General features: G+C 39.0%; 1 protein-coding gene across 1 annotated transcript in view; it reads left to right on the top strand.

Annotated features, from left to right (window-relative positions):
* SH3PXD2A (SH3 and PX domains 2A) overlaps positions 1 to 25,417 on the top strand; it is a 362,190-nt gene that overhangs the window by 97,721 nt on the left and 239,052 nt on the right. The window contains exon 3 of the mRNA XM_074233789.1: positions 17,945 to 18,020. Coding sequence (XP_074089890.1) covers positions 17,945 to 18,020 — 76 coding nt within the window. The remainder of the gene's footprint in view (positions 1 to 17,944; positions 18,021 to 25,417) is intronic.

Genomic DNA, 25,417 nt, shown 5'->3' on the forward strand with positions numbered 1-25,417 from the left:
CTGGCTGAAAGGGATCTAATAGGATTCTTCTTAGATCTAATATGCCACTCCTCCCCATCTTATGTGCATGTTTTAACTTCTTCACTAGATTGTAATTTCTTCTCTGAAGAAACTAAATTATTTATCTTATGTACCCTGGAACTGGGCCTAGATAAATATTTGTTGAATTCAGTTGAATTGTTTGTTAGTGGGGACCATACCTACAACAAGTATAGACCCCACAAAGGTAGGCTCATGATCCAGAAGAAGGGATAAAGTCTTCGTAAGAGGATTGGCGGTGGATCCAGAACGTCACCTAGTTCTGCCTCCTTTTGCTTGTATGTCTTTATTTCTTTTATCATTGAAAAGTTATTGAAATAAATATAACATTGAATTTTATGAGAAGTAACAACTACCTTCCTGCCACCCAGTGCTGCTTTTCTCTCTCTCTCTCTCTCTTCTCTTTTTCTTTAACATTAAAGTAGTTTTTGGTCCATAATGTCCCTATTAGGAAAACTTATCAAGATCCAATTAGCCTCACTATTCACATCTTGGAAGTACTCTGCCCCTCTGATTGAAGGATAGAGTCCTGAATTCCTCAACCTCTATTTAAGGAGGGAGAAACATCACTCATCTCCTTAGATATTTCCTCATTTCCCACCTTGTTGTACTCATTTTGGCTTTGTTTCACTTCTCTACTATCCTCCCCACTATCCCCAAGTCATACAATGGTGGGTAGTATTGTTCAGTCATTTTAGTCATGGCCAACTCTTCATGACCCACTTGAAGTTTTCTTGGCAAAGATACTGGAGCAGTTTGCCATTTCATTCTCCAGCTCATTTGACAGATGAGGAAATTGAGGCAAATAGAGTCATATGACTAGATTTGAACTCATGATGAGTCTTCCAGTACTTGAGCTCAGCAGAATCATTCTCAGAACAGCTTCAGGCTTTGTTGGAAATTTGTTCAGCACCACTTTTCTAATACTTGTGATGATCTTGGGCCAGGAGGCAGTCAGCAGTTATTGGGAAAAAGGGGTGGGTGGTGTTTAAGTAGAACTTTTGGCTATTTCTAAGGGGAAGTTAAGTGTTCTTTGGAAAAGAAATATTCAATGTTGACTCAAAAATCAACCCAGAGTTGAGGAGAGACACCCCCCCTTTAACTCTTCCCCTCCAAACACTTCTTTTTTAAAAAGATTATTCTTTAGGGGGCAGCTTTGTGATACAGTGGATAGAGCACCAACCCTGGAGTCAGGAGTTCCTGAGTTCAAATCTGACCTCAGACACTAATAATTACCTAGCTGTGTGATCTTGGACAAGCCTTAACCCCATTTGCCTTGTAAAAAAAAAACCCAAAAAACAAAAATAAAAGATTATTGTGCTCCCACTTTCATTGACTTCAGGATGTGGCCAAAAGTGGCCTGACCTTTTTGAAACTGGGATGAGACAATGAAAGGTGAGAATTTGAGGGAGGGACTCTGTCTCTGGTGGAAATACTGGATTTGAGTCAATCAGGACCTCTGATACCTATTCAATACTTAGCAAATCACTCTTCCTCTTTTATTAGCTACAAAATGGGACTTTAGACTGATTTTGAACTGATGCTCTCCAATGCTCTTCTAGTTCAAAACCCTGTCATAGGCTCAGGAATGTGAACCAGCTGGGTGGATAATTCCAAATTCCTGCAGCCTGGACCAATGATCATGTTAGGTCCAGATGGGTTCCATCCTGGCTGCTCCATCAGTGACATTCCCTTATTGATTTAGTTCATTGGAGGAAGGGTAGCATTTCAACTTACAGTAGCTAGAAACTAGTTGTGTAGAGGAGGCTTCCTGGTCATTCCCTTCCTGATCATTAACTAAAACTGAAAGTTTGCTAACCAGATAGATGGTAGAGGAAAAGAAGGAAGGAAAAACTACATACTTGTATTTATGACCGATGTTTAGATCTAAATCTCGGGGTCTCCTAAAAAGGGAACATTATCTACTTTCCTTCCTTTTAATATCCTAAGTACTTGGAAATTCTACAAAGGACATTGTAAACATTTGGAGTAGAAGTTCGCTAGCATCTTGAGGTATAGTGGAAATATTTGGACTCCGAGGGACTGGGCTTAAATCTCATCTCTGAAATTTTTACTACCTTACGTGATACTAAGCACATCTCTTAACCTCTCTGGGTTCCTCACCTGTAAAATGTGAAGTTTGAATTAGGGGATTTCTAAGAACCAATGAATTGTCTGGAGGAAGTAAGTGTTTTTGGTGGAATTTTCCAGGCTAGGGGCAGCTAGGTGGCACAGTGGCCCTGGACTCAGGAGGACCTGAGTTTTCAAATTTGGCCTCAGACACTTAATAATTACCTAGCTGTATGACCTCGGACAAGTCACTTAATCCCCATTGCCTTGCAAAAAACAAAAAAAGAAAAAATTTTGTAGATTGGGGAAACCAGGGAGCTTCTCAAAGGATTCTTCTCTTGCTTGCCAATTCTACAACAAATAAGGTGACACTAGCTCAGCAGTACCCAGGAAGGCATCCTTCTTTTGGGGAGAGGGATGCCTAAAGGGGAACTTCTGTTTAGAGCAGTATGCAAGCTTAACTTTGGTAGTTCCATTTCCTCATCAAATTAATCAAAAAACATGCTCACTCAGTGGGAAGGCACACTCTGTCAGATGCTGGAGATATAGGAAACAAAAGAACTGAGTCTCCCTGATCCTAAGGAGTTTACATTCCTCATCTGAAAAATGAGGAAAATATTGTTTCCAGTAGCTATCTTCTTGTGAGGCAAGTGCTTTCTTAGCCTTAAAAGTTCTATAGAAATGAGTTATTGTTATACTAATATCCAATGTCTTCTAATCTACTCTTCACATTCTTTGTGGTTGTTGTTATTCTGTCCTGTCCAATGGAGATTGTTTTTGTGCCAAAGATATTGGAATGATTTGCCATTTCCTACTCCAAAATGTCACTGAGGACTGCGACAAATAAGGGTTAAGTGGCTTGCCCAGGATCCTACGGCTAGTATCTGAGGCTGGATTTGAGCTCTTATTTTCTTGATTCCAAACCTAGTAGTCTTATCTACTGCTTCCCCTAGCTGCCTCCGAGTAATTTCCCCATTGCTTCAAGGATAGAATTCAGATTCCTCTCCTTGGTCTTCAGTATTTTACAAACTCTGATCTCAATTTATCTTTCAAGACTAATCTTCCACTTTTCTTCCACATAGACTCCACCAGATTAGTCTCCTTGTTAACCCTGATAGACAGCTTCACCTCTGCTTCTTCCTTAAAATGCCCCCTCCTTTTATCCTTACCCATTCTCCAGGTTCCAACTCATGCCAGGAGCATGAGCTCCCCCTGTCCACCTCAGTTCACAGTGATTTTTCTATCTTCTGAACTCCTACAGCACTTAGAGTCTATATTATTCACCAAACACAGTAATTATCTATTCTTTCTTCCCATTTCTTCTAGTGTTTGAGGGCAGAGATCAGATTTCTGCTTATTTTCTAGAATAGGGCTATGAGCATTGCTTGGCACTCTCTAAATTATTCCCAAATGAATGAAAATAAAATGAAGGAGAAAATTAGATTGACCTTCTTTAAAAGTTGAAGGGGAGTGACAAAGCTTTTGATTGGCTATTCATACCATGGACTAGATCACATCCTGCATCCCCATCCCACAGCACTGAGTCACTGGACTCTATGAGTGGAACATCATCTTGGTTCCCTTTGGGGGTGGGGAGAGAGATTTGAATCACTAGTTATATGATGATCAATGTCACATTGGACATGGAGTCAGGAAAAACTTCCAATACAAATACTCTCTCAGACACTTAATGATCTGTTTGACAGTGAACAAATCACTTAACCTCTCTCAGCCTCAGTTTCCTCATCCACAAAATGAAGATGATAATGACACCTTACCTATCAGGTTTGTTATCAAAATCTAGTGAGATAATATCTGTAAAGTTCTATGAAAACTTTGAAATGCTATATAAATGTTCACTATCATCATCATCATCATCATCATTATTTTCCTGCTATGTAAGCACTTGAGGAAATGGAGATTGGATGAGGATTGTCAATCACTTCACTGACTCTAAGGTGAAGGGGGCAGTGCCAGCGGTAGCAGTCTTTGTACATCAACCTCAAGAATAATATCTTTCAGGGCAGCTAGGTGGTGCAGTGGATAAAGCACTGGCCCTGGAGTCAGGAGTACCTGAGTTCAAATCCGGTCTCAGACACTTAATAATTACCTAGCTGTGTGGCCTTGAGCAAGCCACTTAACCCCATTGCCTTGCAAAAACTTAAAAAAAAAAGAATAATATCTTTCATTAAAATAGCAGTTATCCTAGCATTTGTATAGATCTTTATGCTTTCAAAGGATTCTCACATCTTCTTTGATTTTTTTTAAATATTCTGTTTATCTTTTTTTTGACATATGAGAAAATCAGGGCTCAGAGATGAGACCTGATTTGCCCAAAGTCACACAACATCACATAAACCAGATAGATGTTGTCTGACTCTTTGTGCAGGACCCTTTTTATCACAGCAGATAGAAATGATCTCTCCTCAACAGAGTGAAAGGGGCCCTAGTTTTGTGTTGGGAAAGTAGGCGTGTAGAATGAGCCTGGCTGGAATGGATTAAGAGAGAGACTGCAGGAACCAGCAACCTCAGTTCCATTGCTGTGTGATTTGTAAGATTTCCAAGATTTCTGGTGGAAACTTTTTTCAAGCTGCTAGGAGGTCCCTCCTTTGGGAATTACACCATCCTTTCAGTTTCTGTTTTCTTCCCTTTCTTTCCCTGATCATATTGGACTGCCCGTCGAGAACTCTGCCATGTTTAATTTGAAACATTTCCTGGTGGAGGTTTCCCCACCCTATCAGCTGTTCGGAAAAGTTAAAGTTGAATAAAGCCTTCCCAACCCCAGCCCTTCCTGTTCATACCAGCTATAACTGGTCCTTGATAGGACTCTTCAATCTATGTTTTTACCTTGATGGAACCTAAAGTCATGACCCCTCTCCTAACCCTCTGTATTTACTCTGTGGGACTCTGAGTCAGTCTGTAGCAGTGGGGGTTATGAGCAGATTTTCACTAGTATTATGAGCTTGTTTTACTTGGAATCTTCACATTCTGACTCCTGGGGATTTAAGAACAGGTAAGGAATGGGAGCAGAGTCCCTGCTCTATTGAGGATATCTTTGTTTAGATTTGTAGGTGCCCCACAGATACTTTGTGATGGAATTGAGATGTTTTGTGGATGCTGGATTTGAAGAGTGAGGATTCTATGGGATCAATTCCATTCAATAGGCATTAGTGCTATGAAAAACAATACAGTCCTCACCCTTGAGTGTTTTATAGTATAATAGAGGGGTGAAGGGCATATCTATAAAGAAGTGATGAGAATTCTTAGCAAAGCATTTTGAGAACTTTAAGAAGGAACTGGGTTCATTCATCTGGGGAAGTCTATATAGGAGTTCAAAACAGCATAGGAAGACATTGAGAGGGTTGTGAACTTTGAATAAGGCAGGTGAGAATGAAGGTCAGGGAATGGGCTAGCTTGGCAGGAGAAGGGGGGGTAGGAATACACACTTAAAATGGAGTATATATATCTTTAAATATAGTCTATCTTTATAGTTCCTGCTATAGGGGAAACTGGGGATTTGGATCCAGGAAGTCTCATCTTCATGAATTCAAATCTAACCTCAGACACTTAACTAGCTGTGTAATGTGGGACAACCTTGTTTGCCTCAGTTTCCTCATCTGTAAAATGAGCTGGAGAAGGAAATGGCAAACCACTCTAGTATCTCTGTCAAGGAAATTCCAAATGGGATTATGAAGAGTCAGACATGACTGAACAACATTGTGCCTACTAATCCAATACTGTGCTAAGTGCTTTACAAATATCATTTTATGTGATCCTCACAACAACCCTAAAAAGTAGGTACTATTATTATTTCAGTTTTACAGATAAAGGAATTGAAGCAATCAGAGGTTAAATAATTTGCTCAGGGTGACATAATTAGTAAATGAGACCAGATTTGTACACAGGTTTTCTTGAATTCAAGCCTTTTGCTCAACTCTTTGTACCACCTAGCCACCTGTGAAAGAAAGTTGTTTGAATAGAGCTGAAAAAGTAAATTGAGGCCCAATTGTTGAGGATGTAGAAAGGGCTAGAATATACTTTAATCCAGAGGCAGCGGGGAGTCATCGAAGGTTTTTGAGCAGTGGACCAAGGTAATAAGAACAATATGTAACTAGCAATAAGCCAGCAATAATGTTGAGATTGGATTGTAGAGGAAAGAAGATGAATGTTGGAGGATGATTTAGGAGACCTGAGAATAAGGCAAAGGAGAGTCTCACCTAGGGTTTTGGCAGTCAGGATTGGAAAGGAGAGAACAGATATGATAGATTTTTTTTTTTTTTTTGGAAAATTGAATCAACAAGGACCTTGCACCTATTCGGAAACTTAAACAGGATTTTAGGCAAGGGGGAAGGAGCCAATGGAGAAAGAAAAAGAATGCAGGTACATGAAAGAGGGATTGACTGATGAAGCAAGTTCACCAAAGAAGATAGCTTCTAGATTTAATATAGAGGCAGGCTACTTCGTTCTCTGGGATCCAGAGGAAAACGGAAAAAGGTGAACGAGGATTTGAAGAGGATCAAGAGAATCCAGAAAGCAAGAAATGAAGTTTTCTGCTGAGAATACTGATGAAAGTGGTGGATTTGGGGGCTTAAGGGAGGTTTAGAGTAGCAGACACACAGAATGATATAGAAAATGAAATTTCTTTTTGACTCAGTCTTTGGAAATTCTTGCTGTTGAAGCAAATCAGAAACTCCTGGAATTTAATAGTCTTAGAGATTTGCCCAGAGTCCCAAAAATTAAAGTGACCAACCCATGGTCACTCAGGGTGGCAGGATCCTATGCCATGCTGTCTCTCAAAATCAGTAGTAAATAAATGAAAGGATTACCTTGCAGCAGTGAGAGCCCCGTTAGGATTAGATAGTATAAATGTGTAGTGAGCTCTGTTAGCAGAGTTCAGTGATTTCCTCCAGCTGTGTCTGGAAGTTCAGTTGAGTTCATTTCAACAAATGTTGATTAAGATTTTAAAGTTCCATCCAGCAGTGGAACATGTGGATAAGCCAGGGCTGCAATGGGAAAAAGTCAAGTAATCTCATGTGGTAATTATCTGGACTTGCTTGCCCTCAATTTGGAGTTTCTGCACCAACAACAAGGGCGAGGAATATTTTGGGGAGCCTCTGTTGTGAGACTGATCATAGAGATGTGGTTACCGACAAGTTTGTGCTAGAACCTCTCAGAGGTCACCAAATAATGAATGTAGTATGAGCTTTGTTCTTAACACTCCTCTACTAAACAATTTCAGTGCCTTCCTATTTACTATAGAAGATTAAGGAGTTTGGGACTCCTGAGCCTGGTATTTAAGACTTCTACAAATTAACCTCAATTTACCTTTCCAATTTTATCTTCCATTGATCATTAGATTTAAGTTTCTTGTGGACACAGAGCAGGTATCCTATGCATGTCTGTATACTTAGCAATTATAAGTATTTAATATATATATATTTTAATTGAATTAAACTAAACTTAACTGAAATGACTAAACAACAAGGCAAGTTTCTGTGACCCCATTTGGAGTTTTCTTGGTAAAGATACTGGAGTGGTATGCCATTTTCTTTTCCAAATGAGGAAACTGAGGTAAACAGGGTTGAGTGACTTGCCCAGGGTCACACTGTTAGTAAATATCTGATGTCAGATTTGAACTCAGATCTTCCTGATTCCAGATCTGGTGCTCTATCTATCTAATGGCTCAACTTGTCTGCTTATTCCCAAAAAAGATATAGCATGCACATTCCCATTTCTGCATTTTTCCTTATGTAGGTGATGAGACTTCATTGATTATCTTATAATAGTGGTAGTAGTAATGGTGGTAATAGAGGTAGTAGATATCTTTAAAGTTTTCAATACACTTTATAGATATTTCATTTTATCCTCCCAATATTCAATACACTTTATAGATATTTCATTTTATCCTCCCAATATTTTACAGATGAGGAAAAATGAATGTCAGAGAGGCTCATACAGCTAGTTAAATGTTGAAACCTTATTTGAACTGGAAATTTCTATCTGTAGTGTAACACCTTTCTATTTTTAGCAACCTAGGTGTTGCTGAAAATACCAGGATTTAGGTAAGAATGTTTCTTGATTGAATCAATAAATCCTAACTGAATGGAAATATGGCCTGTAAACCACCTTGAATTAATCAGAGCCATTGTGTGAGAAAATTGTTCATGTCCTGATAAATTTATATACAAAAAGAAGGCATTATCTCAGCTAGATAGATTGCCAGGATCTGGTAGAAGAGAGGAAAGAGTAAGACCATGTGGAAGTGAACTAAGACCAGGGCCAGGAATCACATGACAATCAGCACAATGAGAGAGGAAACTGGGCAGGGCAGGGAGGAGAGCCATGCATGAACTCTCCAGGTATCTCAGCTCTTTGGGCATCTTAGAGCTAAAGATCTTGGCTGATGCCACCAGTGTGACCATCTATTCAAGGACAGTAAGAAATCTCAAGAAAAGATCTCTTTCCTTAACTTCTCCTAGTTCCTCTCTAGTCAAAGACCTCATACTAGATTCTGCTATTTTTCTAACTAACTATTTCCAGTAACCTGAATTTTACCTTACTCACAGAGGCCAGAGGTTAAGTAGAAATAGATATAAATGTAATTTAGGCAGAGAGCCTACCCTCTACCTAAATGTTAGGAATTTTCCTAACTAGGAGCTTGGAACAATTGTGAATGAAATAATAATTTTGATCCAAAAAAACTCTTTAAAATCTTAAAAGAGGGAACTACCTGGGTCTAACTGGCTTAAAATGAAGTTAATGCAAGAGAGTGTTACCTTTAAACTATTCAATTCCCCTTCCTTTTCAACTGTGTGATTCCTATTCATCCCACTCTTCTAATTAATTAAACTGGATAAATGTTTATTAATTCATTACTATGTACAATCTCTCTCCTATGAGGCCTTCTCTGATCACTGATGTCTGAACTAATCCCAGATGCAATACTCTCACTCATTATCTATTATGAATTCAGAAGACTTTCAAACACTCCCTGGAACAGTGAATGAGCTTGTCATGAAGTTATAACAAAATGATAATAATAATAATATCTGACATTTAGGTGCACTTTGTGTACCTTCTCTCATTGGTCCTCAAAGTGAACCAATGGGGTGGTTCCAGCATCATTTTGTAGAAAGAACATTTGGTTTGGAGTCAGAACTCTTCATTTTGAATCTTAATTCTGCATTAGAACCAGTTTGAGCAAGTCACTTAAAACTCTCTAGGTCTTGTTTCCTTACCTATAAAATGGAATGATGATAACCTATTCCACAGGGTTGTTATTTGGAAGGTGTTTTCTAAGCCTTCAAGCATGATGTAAATTAGGTGGATTAGTGAATGGAACATTGGGCCTGGAATCAGGAAGACCTATGTTCAAATCCTGCCAAAATACTTACTAGCTATGTGACCCTGGGCACGTCAATTAACTTCTGTTTGCCTTCATCCATCAAAGGAAGAAATGGCAAACCTCTCCAGTATCTTTGCAAAGGAAATTCCATAGATAGTGCTATAGCTTACAGAGTCACATTCTATAACATCCTGGAACCCAACTGAGTAACACCACATGTAAACTATTACTATTTTCATAACCTTGCTGATTGGGAGCAGGCTCTCCTCAGTGAGGGTTAAAACTGGATTTCTCACCCAAAATTCTGACTTCAGATTTGATGGAAGGCACAAGACCTTCTTGGCTTGTATCTAAGTGTTTTCTCATGATGAGTGTTCTTGCCAAAGTCCTTGGTCTTGGTTCTTTCTTACCTTCCTTCCTGCTCTTTGGCCTTGATTGTCCCAGTTTAACTTCATTCCCTTGGGAGATATAGTGGAAGAGAGTGATCCCCTTGAGGACCAGATTAGAAAACCCTAAAGATGAAGTTGATATGATGTCCAGGCTCAGAAAAAGTTTTGTGAAGTTGATGAAAAGTTTGCCTTGGCTTCTTCCCCAGTGTCCACTCAGTCCATTATCCTTAGACTTGTTCACAGTAGTTATTGTGAGTGATAATGGACCTGATAAACTGACTTTTACATCCTTTTCTGAAGTGTTAATAACTGTTAATGTCTTTACCTCTCCAGACTATGTGCTCTTGAAATCAGTCTGGATGTTTTAAGATCCAAAGGTTTGATTCTACGATGGTGGACTTTTAGCTAGTGATGGATGGTAGAGAAATGGGTCTTTCTATCTTACATTTTGTCTCATTAAGTAGTATAACTTCTCTGGAGTAGGCCCATGTTCAAAGCCTTTCTATCTTAGTTGGATTCAATAGAACTAGGCTTTGAAAGCCGGGATCATCTTCACTCTATGATGAGGCATCAAAGTGGAGGAAAACAGAGAGAGAGAGAGAGAGAGAGAGAGAGAGAGAGAGAGAGAGAGAGAGAGAGAGAGAGAGACAGAGAGAGACAGAGACAGAGACAGAGACAGACAGACAGACACACAGACAGACACACACACAGAGAGAGAGAGGTGTAGTTCTTTAGTTGTAGAATTCAAGAAAGGAAGGTCTTGGGGACTCATCAAAGATGAACCAGACCTGCTCCTTCCATTTCTGAGCAAGTATGTTTTAGAGTGTTTAAATGAAATGGAAATCTAGAGCCCTGGATGGGGAGTCAGAGCATGTCTTTGAACCTGACTCTGCTACTCACTATAGTAAGCAAATCTTGAACAAATCATTCTACTTTCTTTGGCCTCATTTTCATCTATAAAAAGAGTAGGTTGGTCTATAAGATCCTAGGACAGGACCATAAGCTTAGAGGGCTTCGGCATTCATCTCTTCCAAATTCTTAACTCTATGAGGATTTGTTTAAGATCACCTTTATCATCAGTTTAAGATGCTTTCATATTATGAAATGTATATGATTAAAACAAAAAAATCACTAAAAGTAAATTTTGTTGTTTAATAGCAGTTTTGTTAGATATCTTCTGTTTTTCCATCAAAGTTCTTTCTGAAAATATTACCTTTCCATCTAAATTGAACCTTCCCTTTTAATGAAGAAAAAGTTTTAAGCAAAAACATCTGATTCAGTGACCTCATCTGACAATGTATAAAACATTCTTTTCTAGTACTCCCCTATTTCTCTTTCAAGAGGAGGAATGTATATTTTATCATCTATTCTCTGGAGCCATTATTAGTTTTTTTCAGGGCTAAAAGTTTGAATTCCTTTTATTATGAACCCAATTTTAAGAGAGGAAGGAAAAAGAAAAACCTAGGGGTTTTTGTGTCTGATGAATATTCCTGAGTAATTTTTTTTTCAACTCTTCCTCTCCCTCATCTCCCCAGGAAGAATGATTAGGTTATGATGATTCAATCATGGTAAAGGCCTCAGTTTTTAATCCTTGAATGGTCACAGAGAGGAGATTCCTGGATTTTTCTGAGGAACTGGGATAGAAGAATTTGGACTCAGAGATTGGGGAGAGAAAGTTGATACTTTTGCTCTCATCTCTCCCTCCTGCCTTCTTTCAAGTACCAGCTCAAATCCTACCTTCTCTAGGAGTTCTTTCCTGATCCCCTTAATTCTAGTACCTTTCCTCAATTGATTGTTTTCAATTTGTTATTGTTGTTCTGTCATTCAGTGGTGAGCCCATTGGGATTTTCTTGACAAAGAAAGTGACACTGAAGTGATTTATCATTTTACTACTCCAGCTCATTTTACAGATGAGGAAACTGAGGCAAACAGGGTTAAATGACTTGCCCAGAGTCACACAGCTAGTCAGTTAGTGTCTGAAGCTAGATTTGAACTCAGCAAGATGAGTCTTCCTGATTCCAAGCCCAGTGCTCTATCCACTGTGCTATCTAGCTGCAATTTCATCTGTACATATCTTGGTTGTATATTGTTCTTTTCACATTGTTTCCTACATTAGTCTGTGAATTCCTTGAGACTAAGAACAGTCTTGTTGCCTTTCTTTGTATTCTTAATATTCCTAATGACACATAATAGATGTTTAATGAATGTTTATTGACTGGGTGACTGGCTCTCCTCTGATTTGGAAGAGGAAAAAAAAGGTTACTGTTTTTTAGTGTGTCCGAACTAGATTTGCAGTTTGATATGTCCCAGCTTTGTTTGCCACTGAGCTGATGGAAAAGGGAATCAGGAGGAGGGAATCACTTAGTTTCCCTTGCCTTTGCCAGCTCAGCTCTCCCTGTGGTGGTTTTTTTTTTCCTATCTCCCATGCTGATATCCGCCCTTTAGATAAATAATTCGAAGTTATACATGGTAAGCTTCTTGATGTGGTTGAAAAAGGCCTTATTAGCCAAACACCCTTCTCTCCAAGAATAGCTCTAGGAATCTGGATCTTGGCTATGGGGACAGCTTGAGCCAGGGCCTTGTAAGAGAGACCCAATTTATCTTCCTGGTGGAATACAGAGTAGTAAAAATTATTCAAAAACTTCCGCTTTCACCTACCCTCCTTCTTCCTGAGCCAAACCTGGATTTGACCCTCCCTTTCCTCCCCCCCATTCCCATCTATTTTTTATTAATGATAGGAAAACTACTTTTTTGCCAGCCTTTCATAACCAAATCCTTTTTTTATGTCTCAGTCTCTTCTTTTTTAAATTTAATTTTATTAAAGATATTATTTGAGTTTTACAATTTCCCCCAATCTTACTTCCCTCCCCCACCCCATGGAAAACAATCTGTCAGTCTTTACTTTGTTTCCATGTTGTACTTTGATCCAAATTGGCTGTGATGAGAGAGAAATCATATCCTTAAAGAAGAGACAGGAAGTCTAAGAGGTAACAAGATCAGACAATAAGATATCTTTTTTTTTAAATTAAAGGGAATAGTCCTTGAACTTTGTTCAAACTCCACAGATCCTTATCTGGATACAGATGGCACTCTCCTTTGCAGACAGCCCAAAATTGTTCCCGATTGTTGCATTGATGGAATGAACCAGTCCTTCAAGGTTGATCATCACTCCCATGTTGCTGTTAGGGTGTACAGTGTTTTTCTGGTTCTGCTCATCTCACTCAGCATCAGTTCATGCAAATCCCTCCAGGCTTCCCTGAAATCCCATCCCTCCTGGTTTCTAATAGAACAATAGTGTTCCATGACATACATATACCACAGTTTGCCAAGCCATTCCCCAATTGAAAGACATTTACTGGATTTCCAATTCTTTGCCACCACAAACAGGGCTGCTATAAATATTTTTGTGCAAGTAATGTTTTTACCCTTTTTCATCATCTCTTCAGGATATAGAACCAGTAGTGGTATTTCTGGGTCAAAGGGTATGCACATTTTTGTTGCCTTTGGGCATAGTTCCAAATAGCTCTCCAGAAAGGTTGGATGAGTTCACAGCTCCACCAACAGTGTAATAGTGTCCCAGATTTCCCACAACCCTTCCAACAATGACCATTATCCTTTCTGGTCATATTGGCCCATCTGAGAGGTGTGAGGTGGTACCTCAGAGAAGCTTTAATTTGCATTTCTCCAATAAGTAATGATTTAGAGCATTTTTTCATATGGCTATGGATTGCTTTGATCTCCTCATCTGTAAATTGCCTTTGCATATCCTTTGACCATTTGTCAATTGGGGAATGGCTTTTTGTTTTAAAAATATGACTCAGTTCTCTGTATATTTTAGAAATGAGTCCTTTGTCAGAATCATTAGTTGTAAAGATTGTTTCCCAATTTACTACATTTCTTTTGATCTTTGTTACAGTGGTTTTATCTGTGCAAAAGCTTTTTAATTTAATGTAATAAAAATCATCTAATTGGTTTTTGGTGATGTTCTCCAACTCTTCCTTAGTCATAAACTGCTCCCCTTTCCATAGATCTGACAGGTAAACTAGTCCTTGATCTTCTAATTTGCTTATAGTATTGTTTTTTATGTCTAAGTCCTGTAACTATTTGGATCTTATCTTGATAAAGGGTGTTAGGTGTTGGTCTAATCTAAGTTTCTTCCATACTAACTTCCAATTATCCCAGCAGTTTTTATCAAAGAGAGTTTTTATCCTAATGGCTGGACTCTTTGAGTTTATCAAACAGCAGATTACTATAATCATTTCCTGCTTTTACACCTAGTCTATTCCACTGGTCCACCACTCTATTTCTTAGCCAATACCAAACAGTTTTAATGACTGATGCTTTATAATATAATTTTAGATCAGGCAGGGCTAAGGCACCTTCTTTTGCACTTTTTTTCATTAAGCTCCTGACGATCAAATGAAAAATCATATTTTGCAAAAACTTAATGTTATAGCTAACATTTGCCATCATTGTTGTTGATCATTTGTGTTCAACTCTTCTTGGCAAGGGTACTGGCATGGTTTGCCATTTCCTTCTCCAGCTCATTTTACAGATGAGGAAATAGAGGCAAACAGGGTTAAATGACTTGCCCAGGGTCATATAGCTAGGAATATGAGTCTTCCTGATTCCAGGTTAGGTCTTCCCACCTGCAACATCTGTTAGCTCTTATTATTTTCATTACTGTGGGGCAGCTAGGTGGCGTAGTGGATAAAGCACCAGCCCTGGAGTCAGGAGTACCTGGGTTCAAATCCGGTCTCAGACACTTAATAATTACCAAGCCACTTTAACTCCGTTTGCCTAGTAAAAAAACCCTAAAAAAAAATTCTGTTTTCATTATTGTTTGTGCATTATTGTATTTGATGCTTTTACATTATATCAATTGACTTTGGGATATTTTGGGAGGAAGAGGGGATAACTTGTTTAGTGAATTCCTGCTATGTAAACTCCTTTTGTAGAGATAAAAGGTGATTGGTGACTTGGCTGTAACTTAAAGTGTTTCCTAGGGACACTCAAGAAGTTAAATGATTTCCCCATGCTCACATAGGTATAGAACATTGTAGGAAAGACTTACATGAGGAATTCTTAACCCTTTTTGTGTCATGGACCCTTTTGGTAGTTTGCTGACACCTATAGAAACCTTCTTAGAATAATGTTTTTAAAAAGCATATGAGGAATCATACAGGAAATCAATTGCTATGAAATACAGTAATTGAATTAAAAACAAAAAATAAGTATAGGGAAAGAACCTCTGACTTCAGCCCAGGTCTTCCCAACTCCAAGGCAGGCCCTCTATTCATTGATGCCTCAATCTTATCCCTGTTTTATACATGAAGAAATTTATCCTTAGCCCAATGAAATGACTTGCCTAAAATCACACAAGTGGTTAATAGCAGAGCCAGTAACATGCTCCACACCTTCAAATTCTTAATTCAATTCTCTTGACCACAATAAGTTCTGCCTTTCTTTAATTATCAACTGTTGCTTGAATCCATGATCTGTTTAACCACCAGCCTGACCCCCTGATGGGAAAACATTGCCTCAGATGTCCTGATCCTTTGCTTGTGCCTCACTCCATTTTGTGGGGGTAGAGATGCTAGCAACATGCAACTTTGACGAGGTCTACACGCTGTTTCCTAAAGTAAACCCAGCTGGGTAGTCTTTATTTTGTTTGCATGTTCACTGGGGCCTGAGAGATTTGATTTCTTTGAAAGATGACCTCTTGGTGCAGAGAAAATGTTGCCCCAGCAGCTGGTTAGAAATATTTCCTTTTCTAGCCCCGCTGGCTAACTGGTGGAGATGAAGGGTAAAGGAGACCCAAACATTTAAATCTCTGTTATTTTAGAAGTGTTGGTGGGATTAGGTGATGCTAGTTTTTGGCAATGTGTTTCAAGCTAAGCTGACTTTGTCCAAGGAGTTGGAGCAGGAGGGAGATGGGCAGGACATCTAGGGGGTCTGTTGGTTGCAGCCCCATTTAGAGGAGTGCTTCCAAGCTGATCCAACTAACAAGCATTGATTAAGTATTTATCCTATAGCTAAGTGTTATGTTAGCTGCTAGGATTACAAAAATAAAACTAAAGGCAATTCCTTGCTCTCAAGGAGCTTACTGGCTACTGGGGAAAGATACAACTGATAAAAAGATAAACAAAGACATGATTCATTGAGTGGGGAGAGAGAGCCCTGAAGCCTGGCAGGGGGAAGGGGGTCAGGATAGGTTTTCCATAGGAAATAGCAGGAGAGCTGTGCTTTGAAGGAAACTAAGGGATCCTAAGAAGTGTCCAGGAAGTAGACCATTCCAGGCATGGGGTTGGAGATGGAGAATGGAGGTCGGAGAATAGCTCCTTCGGTCAGTAGGTAGAAATGATCTAGGGAGGCAAAGTGTGTTGCAGTCAGAGCTATGACCTTGGCCTCATATAATAGCCTATACTTAATCTATGATGTTTAGATGACAGAGAGGGTGGGCTTTTATAAGAAGTCATAGAAAGAGAGTTTAGAAATAGAATAGGGCAACTAAGCAGCCATCCTTTCCTCTCTTCTGAGGAAAGTCCAGAATCTATACTTTTCTTCATTAAGACAGGTAAACTCCTTTCTTCTAACAAATACTTCAATCTTAAAGGAGTGATTGGACTTAACTAAGGTCTAATAGCACGAATGGGTTTAACACTTATTACCTTTGTGATTATGGTCAGGTCACTCAATCTCCTCTGGCTCTCAATTTCCTTATCTATAAAATGTGGTAGATGACCTTTGAAGTTACCTTCCTCTCTAGCTCTATGATTAATTCACTGAGACAGAAATCAGGAAATTTTCCCTCACTTCACTCTCCCTGTTTTCATTCTATCTCTACTATTCTTTTTTTTTGGTAGGGGACTGGGAAGTGGGGCTGAAGCATTTCTCCTTCTTCTAAGGGAAAAGCTGCTCAGATTTGAGGAATTGCTTCATATTGGAACTGTTCCTGGATCAGTTTGATCTTCAACAAGTCACCTCTCCAACCCTACAACCCAGGCAGGGTTGGGATATTGCTCTTGGGTAGAGATAGACACAAGACACTGCTAAAATATACCTTCTGATTCCTAACAGAGAATCTGAGACACAGACTTCTAAAAACTATAGGAAACAGATCTGAGAAGCTGTGGGCTGGCTTATATTTAGGGTTAATTCTTATACTCAAGGAAACCTTGAAATAGAGACAACATTCAATATGAAGCAAATTCCACCTTGTTCTTTTCCCCTGGAGTGTCAAATGTTCTGTATTTTAGGCTAGAAAACCATCTGTGCAGGAGAGAGACTGACAAAGTATTTTGTGTGAATGCAAAGGCTCACACTTCTCTTGGCTTCCATTTCTTTCTTGTTCAACCAACTTGATTCGACAATGATTTATCAAACTTTATTCAAATTCAATTTTGTATGTGCTTTTCCAGTTTAAATAGTGCTGCATTATAAGAAACAGCAGAAAGATAAAATGTTTTCCCATAATCCTGGAGACTCTTCCCCTTGGTGAGTCTGTTCCTAGAAAAACAGAGAAGGTCTTGGGTAGGAAGCTGGGAAGGGGGAGGAGGAAGAGCTCACTGAAGCAGTGGCAATGAATTGGATTTGGCTTTATGATTAAACTAACATCTGGACCTGTTTTTGCAGAGTGGTTCTGTTAGGTGGGTGGTCTGTCTGAAGCTTCAGGTGGGATGTTCTTCTTTTCCCAGACTGCAGGAGAAACATCATGCCTTGCCCCAATATGACTTAGAAAAGACAACAAGCCCAAAGAGGCCCAAGTTATGTTCCCAGTATATCTTCAAGTTAGCCATTTGATTTTGCAAATCCTGAAAGATGGTGGCAATATGAGGCCTACTTGATTCCAACCCTGACTATAGAGGGGCTTCTCAGTGGAGAAACTTGCAATGTCCCCATGTCAACCTCCTGCCCTTTTAGCTACACTGTTTGGTTTTCTAATTCACTATGAAATGAAGGATTTGAGAAATAACTCACCCTTTTGCAACCCGGAAGGCTTGAGGGAAACTCTTTGGGATTGGTAGGAAGGAAGTAAAAGGTAAGAACTTATTGAAGATTCTTCTCCTAAGCCTCTGTTGCCTTGTCTTTTGTCTTATAGATGCAACTTCTGGATAAGTTTCCCATTGAAGGTGGCCAGAAGGATCCCAAGCAAAGAATCATCCCCTTCCTCCCAGGTAACACTGGACTTTCCTGGGCACTTGGAAAACAAAAAGCACTTCAAGTAACAGATACTGTTCTGGGGCCACCATGTTTCAATTCTAATTTTGCCTGAATTTGTATAATATTAGGGGACTTTAGTCATTCTGTGTGGACTTTTATTTCTCCAACTATGAGGAGAGATGTGAAATTCTCAATAGATTAGCTTTTATTTGTTCTGTTTTTCTAGCTTAGGTCAATGTACTGTTTCTCAAACAGCTTTCTGCTCTCCCAGGGTTCACCATATTGGTGCAGTTCCAATTTCTGAGCTAAAACAACCCACTGACCTTAGTAACCTAGTGGCTATACCACTGTGCTCAGAAGAAAAATACTTTTTAAATATACAAAATAAAATTCATAGTATTACAGAGAAAACCAATTATAATGAATTTAGTTATCAACATAGGCAAAAAAGTCAAGTTCATGCATCTCAGATGAAGAATTCTTAGTTGTTATTTTACAGATGATGAAACTGAGGCACTGGACAACAAAGTGACTTTTCTAAGGTTATAATGCTCACAGATAATGAGGTTGTGATTCATATATATATATATATATACGTATATATATATATACATATATATATATATATATATATATACGTATATATATATATATATATACAAGACCGTAATCTTTGGCACCCCCAAGCTACAACTGAACTTGACCCTATGTGCGGTCAAGCACTTGCTCTAGTCAATGAGAAATCATCATCTCCTAGAACAGTCCATTTCCACATTTAGATTGCTCTACTTGTTAGGAAGATTTTCCTTAATTCAAGCCTAAACACTCCACTTTGTAACTTCTAGTCATTGTTTCTTTTTCTTCTCACTTAGCCAAGAAGAACAAGTCTATTGACTTTGTCCACAAGACAATATTTTAACTGTTTGAATGTGGATATCATGCTTTTACTTTTTTTTTTGCAAGGCAGTGGGGTTAAGTGACTTGCCCAAGGTCATGCAGCTAGGTAATTATTAAGTGTCTAAGACCAGATTTGAACTCAGGGCCTCCTGACTCCGAGGCCAGTGTTCTATTCACTGTGCCACATAGCTGCCCCTGGATATCATGCTTTTAACTGATCCTCTTAAGACCCTTCACCATCTTGGTTGCCTTTCTCTGGACATTTTCCAGATTATTCAATTTAATAAACATTTATTAAGAATATATCAAAAGTGTAATGCACTAGTTGTATCATGGTCTTATCTAAAATATGACACCTACAAATGAGATAGTCTGACTAGGACAGCTTACTATGGGATCATCACCTTTTTTTTGTTGTTGTTTTTGCAAGGCAATAGGGTTAAGTGACTTGCCCAAGGTCACACAGCCAGGCAATTATTAAGTGTCTGGGGTGAGATTTGAACTCAGGTTCTCCTGACTCCAGGGCTGGTGCCCTATTCACTGTACCACCTAGCTGCCCCACCTCTGTAATTCTTGTCACTATGCCTCCTTTAATGCAACCTAAGATTGCTTTAGCTTTTTTGGCAGATTGTAATCCATTAAACCCCTCAGATGTTTTTCAGACAAACAACTCCCTTAAGTGTCCTTAAGGTCTTCATTTTATTGCCCAGAACTTTTTCACATTGAGTAGAACTTTCTGACCTGCCATTTGTGTCCATGTGAATCAATAGGAGGGGGCGGTAGTCCCCTAGCAGGCCAAGGCTTTGGAGGCTTGGATACATGCCCCAACAAGACAACCAGCCTATCTGAACCTCTTATCTGATTGGCATATATTTTATCATCTCTCACCCTGGCATAGCTCTTATCATAGCTAACTCAATGCCTCTCATCAGAGATTCGCCACCCACCATTACTGGCCTCCTCTTCCTTTGATCCTTGCCTACCTAACAGCTCCTAAGGGACCAGGTCATTATTCCTCCTTAGAAAATCCAGCTCCTTCCTTGTCAGGAAAGATCTTCATCTGTTATTTAGATTTAAGTGCTCAGTGTTCTTTTTCTTCTTCCTTTTCTTTTTTTTTTTCATCTTCAGACTTCTGACATAGGTCAGTATTATTGACTTGCCCAAGCACTGGGAATACAAAGAAAGGTAAAAGACAGTAAGTACCTGCTCTCAAAGGGTCTCAAAGTCAAGTGGGGGAGGCAATATGACGGCAATTATGTACAAACAAGAAATATTCAGAATAAATTAGAAATAATCAACAGAGGGAAAGCACTAGGACTGAGCATGGCTAGGAAAGACTTTTTGTAGAAAGTGGAATTTTGGCTGAGATTTGAAGGAAGCCAGGAAAGTTAGAGGTGAAAGAGGAGAGAGTTCTTGGCTTAGTGGACAGCCTGTGAAAATGCCCAGTGCTAGGAGCAGCTAGGTGGTGCAGTAGATAGGGCACCAGCCCTGGAGTCAGGAGGACCTGAGTTCAAATCCTGACCCAAACACTTAATAATTGCCTAGCTGTGTGACCTTGAACAAAATACTTAACCCCATTGCCTTAAATAAATACAGATTTTTTTTAAAAAAGAAAATGCCCAGAACAGCAAGATAGAGTATCTAATGTGAGGAACAACAAGGAAGCCAGTGTCACTGGACTTCAGAATTATTGCTTTTATTTTTATTATTAGTTGTTCATCCTTTGTTCTTGAAGAAGACTAAGATATCATGAAGGTGATTTTCTTGGCTTGCTCTGGAATTGTATTTAAGTGAGGCAGAGCTATTCAAAGTCATCAGTCTCACTCTCCTTCAGTGAAGCGCCGAGGGTTTATAGAGCACAAAGATTAGAAAGATAGAAAGAGACTAGGGAATCATGAGCTTTAAAAGCCAAACAGAGGACTTTATATTTGATCCTGGAGATAGTAGCAAGGAGCCACTGGAGTTTATTGAAATAGGGGGGCTGGGAAGTTATATAAAGTTAAACTTGTGCTTTAGGAAAATCCATCTGACAATTGAGCCAGGATGGACTAGAGTGTAAGAGACAGGGACATTGATTGGCAGGTATTGTAATAGTCAAGGCATGAGGGGCCCTGTACCAGGTGTGATGGGGTTAGAGGAGAGAAGGAACATTTTTTAAATCCAGAATATTTCATTCTGCCTGATCACCAGAAGAATGGAGAGGTAGTGGAGAGGGGAGAAGGAAGTTAAGATTTTTATTTAATTCTTTTCCTTTTTTTTATTCTGAACTTTGCAAACATTAAATGAAATATGTATGTATGTATATATGTATATTTATATATATATGTACACACATATACATAGTAGAAAAAGAGAATTGTACACAAATTTGCAGATCTCATGTATAGCTTGCTCTTCTTTTATAAGATTGACTTTTACTTTTCAAAGACATCCTGCTTGTCTATGTTTCTTTCTGGTCTTCCTTCTTGTCTCTACATTAAAAAAAAAAAGATGCTAACCAATCTTTACTTTGTGCATGGTTGGCAGTTACATGGCTATGGCAGAAGTATAACTTGTCAGCTGTGAAGGTAACTGTGAACATTATTTTTGCTCTCCATGCTTGCTGAATGTGAGACCCTTCTTGCTCTGTGGTTCTTGTTTGAGGCTGCCCTAAAGAATAGTTAGGTAACCTCCAGGACTACTCCTCTACTTCTAAGCTTCTTAACACATTTTAGCTTCTCTTCTGCCACACCCAAATCTTCTTTTTCTTGTCTTGTTGATTTTTGTTGTAACAATTATTCTTTCCTTGTTTTGTCATCTTGCATTATCTTTTTATTGAAATTTCCAGAAAGGGAACTATACTCAACACAATTACAGGATTAGTAAATATCAAGTGTTGGAGGTCAGATTTGAACTCAAGTCCTCCTGCTTCCAGGGCTAGTGCTCTATTCATGTGGCCACCTAGCTATCAAATAAATATGTATATTTATATATATATATATATATATGTATGTATATATATTTAATGAATAATTGAACTTTCTCTTGAAGAACCTGAATGTAGATACAAACATCCCAAGACAGATAAGTTGTGTATTTCTACTGCCATTCATTCATTTATTGAATAAAGTATACTGGGTACCTAACATCCAGAGCCAGGTTAGGGCTTGAAGTTATTATTAATAAGTATTACCTCATAATAGCATTATTATTATTATATATTATCTTTGCCAAGAAAACTCTAAATGGGATCATGAAGTCACATGACTGAAATGACTGAGCAACAACAAATTTAATAGTATAATTATTATAATATATAAAACTATATTATAATAACTAGCCCTCCACCTGTTTTAAGGTTTGCAAAGTACTTTACTTTTGTTATTCCATTTGATCTTCACTACAACCCTATTAACAAGAATATTAACTCATTATTAAGCCCTTTGAATGAGACACTGCCCTTATCTTCTTTGTAGACTAGATGGAGGGATAACATACAATGCCTAAGTTACACAGGTAACTAAGTGGCAAATTAGAACCAAAGTTCTAATTTAGGGGAGAGTTATTTGTCTTCTAAGAATCATAGATTCATAGAAGGAAAAGGATCTTGGAGGACATCAAAATCCAATCTAATCCAGAGGAACAAAGGCCAGAACAGTTGAGTAACTTCTCCAAGTTCACCCAGTAAGTGGCAAATCTGAGATTTAAATCCTGGTTCTCTGTTCTTGATTCAGCATTATTTTCCCTGTGTCATGATATCGAGCAGTTTTTATTTTAAAGGGAATTGTATACATGTGATTTATTTGAACATCAGCTAATAATTCTGGAAGAAATAAAGAAAGCCAGAGGAATTTCTCCTAGCATCTTCCTATTTCCATTCCATGATCCCAGTAGAATTATGGCTAAACTTCACTTACATAAAATAATAGATGTGAATCTGTAAAGTTGTATATGAAACCATATTTTTTGCAGAGGTGGACAAAATCATAACAGAAAAGTTTTATTAACTTTGATAACTAAAGCAAATCATCTCCTTAATATATCAGTTATTTAGATTTTTCTATATTGGGTTTGCTTATATTTATTCATCTTTATTCTCTTTAAATTTATTCTTATATACTTGTTTTCCCCATTAGAATGTAAATTCCTCCAGTACAAGGATTTTTTCCTTTGTTATATCCTGGTACATAGTAGGTGCTTAATAAATGCTTGTTGATTGATTGAAGGTTTGGATACTTTTTGTCGGTACAGTGACCCCAGTGTCACCTATAGAAGGAATAGTGCTTGCATCTTTTGGATTGCTTTTGTTCCTTGAGAGACCTCCAGAACTCTCTGGGTTTTCTGAGACAGATTCAAGGAGGACCTCCATGCTCTCCTTTAAGGCCTGTCTGTCTCAGAATTGTGGCTGTCATTTTCTTTGTTTACATGGAATTTTCTGCCTTGTTTCCAAAGACTATTGTGGAAAATTCATCTCCTGTTCCATGCAATAGGACCAGAGTGGATTTCCTGTCTCCTCTGAGTTTGAAGGCAAGACGAGGCTCTCCAGGAGGAAATGGTCCTTCCAGAATGTAGCTGACTATGGAACCACCAATGTAAAAAACAAATGACTGTCTGGGAGCAGACAGAGTACCTGAACTTCAGAGTCATAATTACCAAGTTATCTTCCCCAAAGCCCTTGGGAGGTCTTCTAGCTGTTTGCAGAAGACCCACTCATAGTCAATTAGCATCTTCTTGTGAATGATGTGGAGACCAGTCTTCCATGTGGATTCTTTTGTTTTGTTTTATTTTTAGAACAGAACCCAGCATAGGGAACTTCTAGTGAAAACTCCCTTTCTCAATGCAGATTGGCAAAAGTTCTGTGAAAAGATGAAGACTAATGCTGAAACATTTTCATATTGATCCTAGTTACCATTAATTGTTTTTCTTTAGCTTGTTTTAGAGAACTACCCTGGGGGTACTGAAAGTTTAAATGATTTGCTGCACATAGCAACAGCCAGTTTGTCTCAGAGATGACTTTCTATCCATTACCCTGTCTTATCTCTCCATTAACCACCCTCAAAAAGATGGTAGAGTTAATATGACTAATAGAGTTATAAATGTGCCCTGTCTAAAGGGTAGTGGAAAAGCAATATATTTTAAGGAGGGAATGAACTTTTAATCCTGGTCCAGGTTGGTGTTTCAGACACAAAACTCTGTGAAGTTGGTTTATAGCTAGAAAAGAGAGAAGTGTCCTTTGACAAAGAGCTCATGCTGAAGGTGCTGATTGGCTTCCTTCCACTTTGACATGCTCTCACATAATAGTGAAACTGTGCAGGGAGGGTGACCTCTGAAATGTAAACACACTTTCCATTGCCTTCCTCTCCTGACCCTGCTTGGGACCAGATCCGGCGTTTGTTCTCTCCTGAGCCAAGGCCAGTTAAAGGGATTTCTTTAAATAGCCCTTATGCAGAGTATAGCACGGGCAAGAGTGGTAGCTCTATACTAGCATTTCTCATGATCGCTGAGTTTTCCCAGACCACAGGTGAGTTTTCACAGGAAGACCAGGTGTAGGGAAGTTCCCTGAGTCAGGAATCAAGGACTGACAAGTCAAGAATCAATCTGTAAAAACAGCCGAGTGGTTGAGCTGAAGTTCTCCCAACCTCCTGCTTCCTTGGAATGACAAGGAAGGGGGAAGGGAAGCCTATTTATCTTCTGATTCTTGTACTTAAAAGAAGTGAGCAAGATTATAGGCCAGAGGAGCAGTTTGTGCTGGTCAAGCCACCCCTCTCCCCTGACCCCTTGGTATATAAGTTGGGGTTTCTCTTGATATAATTATGGTCTTGTTTTCCTCTTCCCCTGAAATAATTCTCCCAGTCTGTAATCTGGGGTAGGTGGTACCCAGAGTCTGCCAACAGCAGTGGGCGATGATTTCCCATTTTGTTTCTCTGATGATGTCAGGCAGGAGAACATTGGCTGGCATTCTAAAGAGTCCCTCAGAGCCTGGTCGCTGTGTCTCTGAGATGGGCCGGGGTGTGCAGGGGTGAGGGAAGAGGGTTCCCCACTGCAAAGTTGCTAACCAAGCTTGGATAGAGAAGCAAATGGGCAGGGCTTGGAAGGGGAAGTCTTGCTTGGTTAACGGGTCAGTTGATCACATGAACATTTTGTTGCTTGGCCAGCAGGCTGACCTTTTCCCCATCAGAGGAAGATCCTACTGTAGGCAGAGTGGATTTTCTCTTGCATGTTGTCTTTTCCTATATGCAAGTAGACTAGTCTACTATGTCTACTTACCAGTCTATTGGTCCTCTGAGCTTAAATATCCCATATTTATAGGATCCATGCCAGGTCTGATTGAACCCTAGCTCTAGATAAAAAGCCATAGGAGAAAAGACTAGGGAGGGGGTGGGGAGTTTTTCAAGGCATTAGGAGCCTTGAAATATGAGAAGTTAAGTTGCTAACCAGTAGGGAGCTCATTTCCTGAACAATTAGTTACCAAAGACCTGATGAGGTAGAAAAAGGGGCAGTCCAGGACGAGGATGATTAGGGCTGGACCTAACTA

Source organism: Macrotis lagotis, chromosome 4 (assembly GCF_037893015.1).
Source record: "Macrotis lagotis isolate mMagLag1 chromosome 4, bilby.v1.9.chrom.fasta, whole genome shotgun sequence".
Lineage (NCBI taxonomy): Eukaryota > Metazoa > Chordata > Mammalia > Peramelemorphia > Peramelidae > Macrotis > Macrotis lagotis.